General features: G+C 52.4%; 1 protein-coding gene across 2 annotated transcripts in view; it reads right to left on the reverse strand.

Annotated features, from left to right (window-relative positions):
* The window catches only part of SMOC2 (SPARC related modular calcium binding 2), a 154,447-nt gene extending 144,383 nt beyond the window's left edge, over positions 1-10,064 (reverse strand). For both annotated transcript variants that reach the window (XM_060114962.1, XM_060114961.1), the window contains exon 1: positions 9,981-10,064. In XM_060114962.1, the coding sequence (XP_059970945.1) occupies positions 9,981-10,064 (84 nt within the window). The remainder of the gene's footprint in view (positions 1-9,980) is intronic.
* Between the last annotated feature and the right edge of the window lie 447 nt (positions 10,065-10,511).

A 10,511-nucleotide genomic window follows, 5' to 3' on the forward strand; every position in this document is an offset into this window, starting at 1 on the left:
GCCATCTGGGGACAGAGGGGCGCTGCCGGGCGTCCAGGACCCCGGAGTCTCAGGAAGCCTCTGGGGCCCAGCAGCACCTGCCGGCTCCCCGAGTCCCTCTCATAGACACGGGGACCACGGCGAGGCCGGGCTGAGCCTGGAAATAAGCACCAGGTTCTGAAGAGGTCACAGCGGCCAAGGGACCTCAGAACATGGGCATGGCCCCTCCGCCCAACGTCTTCGGCTGCAGGCAGTGAGGCTGGCCTTCCTCTGTCACGTAAGAAAAGAACAAGGGAAGAAAACGGCGGCGGAGAGGAGGCAAGGGGAGGGAACGTTGGTGAGAGTTTGAATGGGACCGATTAGGACTTTTTAAACCGCCTTCAGATCTTTGGATGCAAAGAAATGTAAACGGTTTCTGGCCAGAGGTCGGTAAGAAGGTGTCTGAGGGAAGAGGGGTCGGGGCGCACCTCCCCGGAGCCTTCCCCCAGCAAAACGAGTTTGCAGGTTTTATTGGGAAAAGGCTCTGCTGGAAGAGAGGCTTTGAAAGCCTGAGCACAGACTGTCGATTTTCTGCAGTTAATGTTCTTTCGGGTTAAAATCCATCATAAAATGGACATGTCTGAGAACGTCCATCCCCGAAGAACGCTGAAATACAATATTAACTTAGCCTGCAAGTAAGGGAAGCCACTGCTTTAAGTAAAATCCATTCACTAAGTGACCAGAACTTGCAGCAGAAAAGGAACTGCATCTGCCGGCAGCCGGGCCCAGCAGACAGCCCACTGGGGCATCTCTCCTGGCTTCATTTATTAAAGCCAAAATTCTGCCCCGGGTACACAGCACTCTTACCTGGCATTTGAGTAATCGCCCTGAATTTAACCTGCGTATCGCAGACTTCCAAAGAAAGTGCCTGGAAACCTCAAATAAAAACGGCCCTTGGTTGTTAATTCCCTAATTTAGTGTCCCTGCATCATGAGTCAAACCTCTAAAACTGGAAAGTTGAACGTGGCGCCTGAACCCAGGCTAAGTGGCGACCCAAGCCGTCAAGTGGCAGAAGCTTTGCGGGGGGTGGAGCCCGAGCCCACAAGCGGACCCCTGCCCTCCCGCCTCGGCGGAGCAGGCTGCTCTCGGGCTCCCCCGTGTGGCCGGAGAGGGAACAGTGGGAAGAGGCGCTTCCCCTGGAGCCGCACCTGCGTCTCAAACCAGGTGTAAAAGGCGGAGAGATGCCACGGGCGCAGAGAAAGGGATTCGTGACTCCACCTGGATTATATCTCCGAGTGAAAAGAAAGATCTCGCTTTGGCAACTCCCTCCAAAAATAAACCTCTGAAGAATGAAGACCTGATGAGCACGAGCCCATCATGTGTGGATCCTGCAAAGCTACAGCTTAGCCGACGTGTACGTTCAGGTCAGAGGTGTTACTCACTTTCCTTACCTGAGGTGTTTGCAAAACTTTAAAACACACGCACCCACGAAAGGAGCAGGGCGGCTTGGCAGGGCTGTTACCAGCACCGGAAACCAGCTCTCTACTTTACGAGAGAAAAGTGCAGGCTGTAAAGACAGTTTACTGCGTTACACTGAAGTTTCGGTCCGCGTGCGGGACGTTCTCAGGCCGGTGCTGGGAGACCGAGTCCGTGTGCCCAGGAGACGGCAGCCCTGCGCGGTGCTGCGCGGGTGGAGGCCAGTGCTGCCTGAGTGCTCGCAGCGGGCCCCACACCTTCCTTCACAAAGCGTCAATACCGGGACACAGTAAGAGTCACAGGAGGCGTACTTGGGAGTCCAAGTGAGTGTTTGATGATTTTTAAGTCACCGATTCTTTTGGGGGGGGGGCGGGGGCACGTACCCAAATCCCCTGGGGATATTTCCTGGTGCAGGGAATCCATGCAGCAGAGAGAAAAGGCCCTGGGTCTCATCTCCTGGGAGTGAGTCCCAGCCCATCCCTCAATGTCCCCAGGCCAACCCATTTACAGGAAAGTGGAGGAGTGCTTTACAGGAAAGTGGAGGAGTGCTTAGCAGATTTACGGGAGCCTGAGGGGCTAGTTCCAACCTGGTAACGGGGTCAGGATGCAAATCTAGTTTTAACAGGAATAACGTATACACCACTTACGGGTTCAAAACATTCAAAGAAACAGTGACGGGGGAAATTGGCTTAACGGAACCTCAGATTCAGAAAGTGACTTGGGCAAGTGGGCCAACCACACCCCAGTGTCATCAAGCAAGGTCATGCTCCCCTGTTGAGACCTTGTGTCTGGTCCTGAGGGCTCGTCAAAGGGTGTGGACCAACCAGAGCTCAGAGCGGAGCTTGGTTCAGAAAGCAGAGGGGGAACCTGCGGGGACGCCTTAGGAGGGAGGGTGGGAAGTGGGAGCAGGTGGGCACGGATGTCCGTAACGCACCTCGCTTTCCAAGTCCCTCCAACACGGGAAGACAGAACCGGGCCTGGGAGCAAAGGGTCGGGACAGGAAGATACAGGAGAGTCACGGAGGGCATCTGGGCTACAAAGACCTAGTGATCTTCCTTAAATACCTAAATACGTGGCCCAAGGAAAGCAGATGATGTGAACTGTTGATTCATCAGTAGACGACAGTTTTAAAGATTATATGATTCTCAGCCTGCATTATAAGCAAGGTCCTCCAGTGTACCCAGGTCCAAGGAGAACCCTCCTGATGACAGATTTTATTCCATAGTCAACGGCATTAGTGCAGGGCACCAGAATTTCTCATTATCTCTCTTTTTAATGTTTAAAACTTTCCACGTATCTGTTTACCAAAGACAAAGGTCTCCCTGGCCTAGACTTTCCTTGGCGAGGGCCCTGATGTCACGGTCAGTTTGGTGCCGCGGGAGAAAGGGACCTTCCTCTCCTCCTCCTCTGACACAAGCACGTGCAACGCAAGAGCCACAGTGGCCTGGCCGACAGCTCTTGCCCCTCTGGCACAGACGGGCCTGGCCCTGAGAGCAGAGCCCTGACCAGTGGTGGACATGAGAGGGACTGGGCTCCGTCCGTCTGCCCCTGACTCGGCCACTTCCCTGTGAAGAAGGTTTAACAGTCCCTTAAAACAGGGGCAGTAAACACTTAAGTGGCTGATCTCTGAGAAGGAGTGAGGGAAACCTTCACATGTATCTCCTGCTGTATAAAGCTGATGTCGCGTCACAGGAAGGGCACCGGGCGCCATGCTGCCCAGAACCCTGGCCCCAAAACTGGCCATGAAATTCCCAAATGCCACTCACTCGGCTGTCTTAAGCCTGCAGCCACCACAAAACTGCAGGACAGTCATTTCTGTCTTTCAAAGGTCAAGTTTTTAAATTAATTTTAAATGTCCTTTTCTTTTTTAAATTCTTGATGACACAGACCCAAGTCCTCTGCGGAATGAATTAATGGACAACTGAAAACAGACAATGCGCCGAATTCTGCTAGATACCTTCATTCAGATCTCCTGAATTGTTTTTAAAATGATAAGCGTAAATGGAATTATTTTATTTTTATTTTGTACTCTGTTCCATACTGACGAGTGTTTCTTATCAATGGCGTGACTGTATCTTATGATGTCTCTTTATGTGAGTCTGATACGTAACGTAGGGAAGGACCCCAGTGACGTCCGAAACTGAGGAAGTGACCCAGAGCGGCTCTGTGATGTGTCTTTGCATTTGTCTGTTTTTCTCAACGTTATAAGAAAAATTATCATAGCGCAAGGAAGGTGCAATTACGTGGATGGAGTTCATGTGAAGAGAGATGAACCTGTGCCTGAGTTAGTTATGTGAGTAACCAGAAACAGTTAACCAGATACAAGGAGGAAAAGGCAAGTCTACGCTAGGTTCTTCTGAAGATGAAGACGGGCCCCCAAAGCGGTTAGATATGAGCAAAGAAAGGGAGAAAAGAGCAATTCCATGTAAAAACCTCAACACTAGGGTTCAGTCGTGAGTTAGGCCTCAGAGCGACACCACCTGACATGCTCAGAGTTGTCCTGAGACTGGTCAGCCACGCCAGAGGTAACCATGGTAACCACAAATCTCACCGTCCTCAACTGAAAAGGTGCCCTAAGAAATGAAAATCAACGGTCTTCCCACTGGGCAATGTAGTTTTCATCATTCCTCAGAGTAATAAAAAAACATTTCTTAGGCACTTTTCATTGAAACGGAGAAATGTGGCTCCCTGGCAGGAGTAAGGGGTCCACTGCCCAGCAGTCGTCAGCACTCACGTCTGGATCAGACAAGAGCCAGTTCCACCTTCTTCCAAGGCCCCGAGGCCCCACCTCGCGAGCCACCGTGGCCTGGGCTAGGGAAGGGTCTGTCGTTTTCAGTCCGCTGGGGGCTGGTATGGGATAGACCTGACCAGGGCAGACAAAGCCACAGGAAATGAGATGGATTTTCTGAATCCCAAGAAGGAAATCTCGTGTCTGCCATGCTGCCATCTCGTAGGTAAGCTGGACCCATTTGCTCCTGGAGCCTTGACTGTACAGAACAGAGTATAATCAAGATACTCTGATACAAAGATACGTATCTTTGATACAAGATACAAAGATAAATACGCAAAACAACCCACCTTGGGCAAGATCACCCTATAGGCTAGAGCATTTTGGGGCTAACAAAGTGATGAACTTGTTCTTTCAGCAGTGACTAAAACCCAACAGATGTGAGAACATCCCAAATGAAATGGGCCTAATAGATTCTGCCGTGCATCCTAAAGTGTTCTGGACCAGGGATCAAACACACCACAGACGACTGTGTGCATCTAAACTCGTCATGCTTTCTGGGACTTCATTATTATTGGAAGACTCTTTGCCAGCAACCTCAAAGGGTAAGAGTTGGCTTACCCCCCCGACAAAATCATTTTAAAAATCTGCCATCGGCGTGGGCTTGCTGATGGACAGGGCCGGTAACATGATGCTGGGGATAAAGTGACTGCAGGGGCCTCCCCGCAGCCACCAGGACAGAGTGCGGCAGAGGGGGCCTACAGATGCTTTTAGGGGAAAGAGTATGAGGGGAAGAAACTAGAAAACCTCTTATGGATCTCAGCTAGTGCTAAAATAGAAATAGTAACATTAATGGTCGTAGGAGAAGCAAAGGGAGTTAATTGTAATTTGGGCAGAGGCATAAAAAATAAAGAAAAAAGATGACCAGGGAAAAGAAGAAAGTAAAAAGAGGGAAGATATGTGTTGAAGGAAGAAAAAGTTCACTTACTGTACTGACATTTCACCTTCCCTTAACTGCCAGTTTAACTGGTTAATATCCCACATCATGCCCTACATAATAAAAATCTGAATATAATTGTAGTATTACTAGACATTCTGAGAGGGCCTCCATGTTGAAAATTCTGATTAAATCTGGACAGCTAGTACAAGTTTCCAGTTCTAATTTCTTGTTTTTCAATCATGACAATATAAATGTGAGTTACCATTTTACTGGGTTCTACTTATTTGTGTCTTATTACAAATCTCTGCTCTTTGATTTTCAGCCTGGGACTCCAAAACCACATAAGAATGCCTATGATTATCACTTTTAGAATAATTTCTTCTTAGCCTATATGAAACTAAGATTTCATTTTCTGAAATCCTTCCTCTCTGGGGCTTCAGTTAAATATTCAATATATTAAGTGTTATTTAAGCTCTAGAAATGTACAAGTGTTAATAGGGGGATCTTGTGCCATGACCAACACCACCAACTGGGGAAACGTCAAGGTGACAGTTCTAATTTCCTATAAATGAACTCAGAAAATTATTTCTTAATTTTCCTTCTCCAATTCCAAAATCTACCTGGACGTTCATCAGTCTGAGTCTGTGACTTGTATGTGTGGAATAACATACCTTTTAATTCAAAAATATGAAACGTTACCCTTGCCCTCTATGCCAGTGTTCCACTGCCAATCTTAATAACGGCCTCATTCTAAATTCCTAGACTCTCAGGAAGGCTCATTTTGATATAGAATTACTTAGAAATCTGCTCTGTTCTGAACCATTGCAACCTGTGTTGGTTAGATCAACGCCCATTTACTGCACAATCTTGTTATAGCCTGAAGTTGCTTATACTTTTATTTATGGTCTTGATTTCGAATCAAAATTAAAGTTACTCCTCCAGATGTTTGGGTTTGTAGTCGCCATGTAAATGGGCTTCTAGGTTGGAAAATTTTGATGATGTTTAGTTTCCTTTTCCTTAACCACCTCCGTGGTCCGTCTTCTGCTGATGAATGAAACGCAGCCTTCCCAGAGCAGCAGATATACTCAGAGCATTTGCAGTGGGAGAAGAAAGAAAACATAATCATTCCCTGAGAGCCTGGGCAGTGAGTGAGAACAGCATCAAGCAGAATGGTCCACAGTCGCCCTGGAGCTGGAGGGGTACGCCAACCTCCCAGCATCATCAACATTAGACCCTCTTGTGCCAACAATGACACATTGTCACATGTATATGTGAGCAAATCCTGCCTTCCCATCCCCTTCCTTCTCTTTCAAAGCAAACAGATCCACACAGGGGTGGAAAACAGCCACTTCAACTCTGTCGGTACACGTCTCCCCGACCGACAAGTCCTTTGCCCTCACCGTGTGCTGGAGGCCAGCCAGGCTGGGAGGGAGGGGGCAGGGTCGAGCTGGACCATTCTCAGAGGAGACCCAGCAGACAGTGCAGGGAAGCCCTCCGCCCTGCCTAGGGAAGAAAAACAGCCTCGGGTTGAATTTCTAAGCATCTGGATCAGGGCAGTGTCCGGGGCTCCAACAGGGCCTCTGGAATATGGATACGGCAGAGCCTTGCTGGTTAGGCTGCTGGGAGATCAACAAGAAAACACACACAAAGTGCCCTTGGGGCAAAGAAAGCTCAGGTAGTGGACAGGGTGGCCAGAAGCCACATGAGAAGGGGGGCCGTTGGCCTCTGCGTTCTCAGTGTGGGCAGCTCTAAAATCAATCCACTTGCCCCCCCCACAAACACTCAGGGGAAGGGGTCACAGAGCGTATTGTGCCTCACACCCCAGAAGGAAACACCCAGGTCCGGGTTTCCTGGCTGTCTGTCCAAATCCGTACAACTGCATCTATGACAGAGTAAGACTGTGATCACCTCTGAGGAATATAATGCTGTGTAACCAGACGACTTATACTGGCAGTTACTCCCTAGTCTCAGCCATGAGCAGAAATTTTTTAAAAAGTCAACCATTCTCATGAAAAATGGACATGATCCGGCCTTAGAAGAAGAAGAAAGAAATAGAGGGGGACCCAAGATTCGGGAAGTGTTGATACACTTCACACCACCATCTGCTGGTTGAAAACAACATGGGGCTCATGGATGACCAGGCGATTATGCAAACCCTCAGAAAGTCCTAGGAAAACACACAAAGGTGCCATTTCTGAAGAATAACTTTGGTGGGAAAAAAACCCACAATTATCAAGCAAAGCAGATTCTCTTAGTCTTGAACAGCAAGTAGCAGAGGTGATCAAACCCACTGACACATTCTGGCAACACTGTCCCCCAAACTAAGACCTTTCACTATAGGGAGAGGAAGACAAAGGCGTCATCCAGGGAAGCCAGCACCAAGCTTCTAACCCCCCAGGGGCAGTGCATCTTCCTGTCTCTACGTGAGAAGAAAGGGTGGGACAGAAGGGGGCAGACAGGCCAGTTTTCTCACCTGCCCGTCCACGCAGACACCATCCACCTCAGTAAAGCTCATACTCACCCAGAGCAAAGCCCTGTGCTCTACACACACATCCCTGACAGACAGAACCACCGTGAGGCCAGTGTCCCCACACCTGAATGACACAGCCACCGGTGAAAACTATGGCATCGGGACCAACAGCATGGCTGCCATCAGAAATAAGGTGAATTACAGAACAGACACATGCCGGGTACGTACACTAAAAGCCTTATCTTTAATCCCAGCAACGTGCTAAACAGAGGGTATTGCTTTATCCCCACTTTACAGAGAAGAACACTGAAAATTAAGAAAGCTAAGTAACTCCCCTCGGGTCGCACATCCAGAAGACTCCTAGTGATCACTCCCAGTCTCCCAGGGACGGGCGCTGTCTCTCTGATTTATTAAAGATCAGATGTAAATCTTGCAGAGAGAAAGCCATTGCTCTGGAAACAAGAGATCCCCAAATACTGGGAAATGATCTGAAAAGATATGAGCACCACAGAAAATCCAGCACCTCCGACATTCCCTCACGGCCCATCAGCAAAACTTCTTCATGTCTTAGATGGTGGCGGAGGGGGGAGAGTTTGCCAAATATGTTGTGGCTTTAAGCTTTTCTCCTGGGCGCAAAAGCAGCACAGCGCTTTATTTGCAAAAGCAGTTTTAAGGCAAAAAGTTTCCTCAGGAAGTACAGTCAAAGGGGGCCACATATGTACCATTTCCGCACAAGAAGCCCACCTGTAGCTGGCATCACTGCCACCCGGGAACTCCTGAGAGCAGCCTTGGGAAGGCAAAGGACGAGGGGCTTAAAGTAAATGCTTAACTAAGAAGAGTGGAGGGGAGAAAAGAGAAGAAAACCTGTAGAGATTTCAGTTATTCCAATAACTAACGCCCTATTCTGCTTTTCCAACCCAGGGGGTTCCCTGAGGGGGGCAGCCAGATGACGTTTATTCTGGGCACTTTCAGGACATCTGTGGCCACCATAGACAACCTGCTGCTTCATCTCTGGAAGAAACGTGGGGTCTCATTTTGAGACTTGGTCTCAGTTTCTCTGCGGCCTTGGATGCGCTATGGCGGGGGAGGGCGTCTAAGAGCCTATGTGTGTATAGATGGATAGACACACGGATACATAGAGCAAGTCTTGTTCCACCGCCCCTCTGCGGAGATAAAGGCTCTACAGGGAAAGCTGAGCGTGTGAAAACCTCCTTCAAGCTCCAGTTAGCAGTTTCTAATCTACAAGTCATTTGTGAGACACAAGGCAGGGACCCCAGAAGAATTTTAGGTATGAACCGTGAACTCACTAACTCCCTCCTGGTACTGCTCGAAAGGAGAAAAAAAAAAAAAGAGGCTCGGGGACTGCTTGAGCTTTGCTGAAAAGCAGAACCCGACTGCAGCCCATCTCACCCATCGGTATTTTCGATACAATAAACGCCTTCAGGACGAGTCCCCGGCCACTTAAAAGCGTCTCCCCACCAGAGGTGTTCTCTCTCCCTTCGTGTTTTCTCAAGCACTTGTTCAAAAACACATTTAAGTGGAATGTTTTCGTTTCTGCAGATTGCATTAATTATGGGTTTGCAAACACTGCAAGCCCACGAGGTCTGCCCAAGCCGGGGGCTGGGACACCAGGGACCAGCCGGCGGCCGGCGGCTTGGCTCGGCCCCTGCGCGGAGCTCCGCGCTTGGCACTGCGCGCCGGGCGGCCGGGCCCCGACGAGAAGTCGCAGCTAAGAAAGCAAAAGCCGCCGCGGTCGGCGCGGTGACCCTGGCGCTCGGTACACCCGGCGCGGGGGCCCCGGGGCCGGGGATCGCAGGACACGGAGCCCCCGGGGGCCCCCAATTTCTGCCTGCTCTAAGCAGGAAGGAAGACAATGTTCACTTGTCGTGTCATCTGCTTCCTCCAAGTTCACGTACGGAGGGTCTCCGGGAGGGTCAGGCGAAACTTGCGGGGCCCATGAGCAGGGCCCCCTCGCCAGGCAAGAGCCACGCGGTCCGCGCGGCCGCCCGCCGAGAGCCGAGCCCGGGACACACCGGGCCGAGTGGGCGCCGAGGCCCCGCCGGGGCCGCCCTCGGACAATCCGCCGGGCGGCGCCCTCGTCCCGAGACCTGGTTTCCGCGCGCGGCCCTGCCCACCCACCGTGGCTGGGGCAGCACGGGACCCCCGATCGCACCCCCGGCCCGTCACCCGTGCCGGGGGGACCCCAACAGCCCCGCGCGCGCACGCCGCCGACCCGCCCAGGCCCCACCTGTTTCGCCCGCGCGGGCGGAAGGAGGCGCCACCTCCCCGAGGGTCACCTGCTCCCCGTGCCTGGGCGCTTCGGCCGGCGGGGGACCGCGGGGACCCCGCTGGACCCGGGCAGGAGACGGCACGGCGCTACCGCCAGGTCCCCGAGGGCCGGGACTCACCGTGAGCGCCGAGAACTTCTGCGCGGGCGCCTGCGGGAGCAGCCCCGCGAGCAGCGGCAGCCAGCAGAGCCGGGGGAGCAGCATGGTGACCGGGCGCAGGGCCGGCGGGGCTCTCGGCCCCGGAGGGCGAGGGCGGCGCTTGGAGAAGCGGCCGCGCCCTGCGCGCTGGCACGGCGGCCGGGGAGCCGGCGGAGGGGCTGCTCGGGGTCCTCTTCCCCAGCGCTCCGGGCGGCCCGCACTCAACCAGCTGCCCTCCCGGCACCCGGCGGTCCTCCGCGTCCTCTGCGGCTTCCCTGGCTCCTGTCAAATAACTGCCGAGCTTCCCGGATCCTCCTCCCGCCCGCCCGCCCTCCTCCCTCCCTCCCGCCCCCCAGCCCCACCCCCCGCGCCCGCCGCCGCCGCGCCCCGCTCGCTGGGCTCGGACGCCCGCTCTGCCGAGGGGCCGCCCCAGCGCGGGTCTGCGGCAGCAGGAGATGGAGAGGGGCCCCCAGGGCTGTGCTGTATCCCGTGGGTGGTGCGTGCGCCTGACTC

This window comes from Mesoplodon densirostris, chromosome 12 (genome assembly GCF_025265405.1).
Source record: "Mesoplodon densirostris isolate mMesDen1 chromosome 12, mMesDen1 primary haplotype, whole genome shotgun sequence".
Taxonomy (NCBI): Eukaryota; Metazoa; Chordata; class Mammalia; order Artiodactyla; family Ziphiidae; genus Mesoplodon; species Mesoplodon densirostris.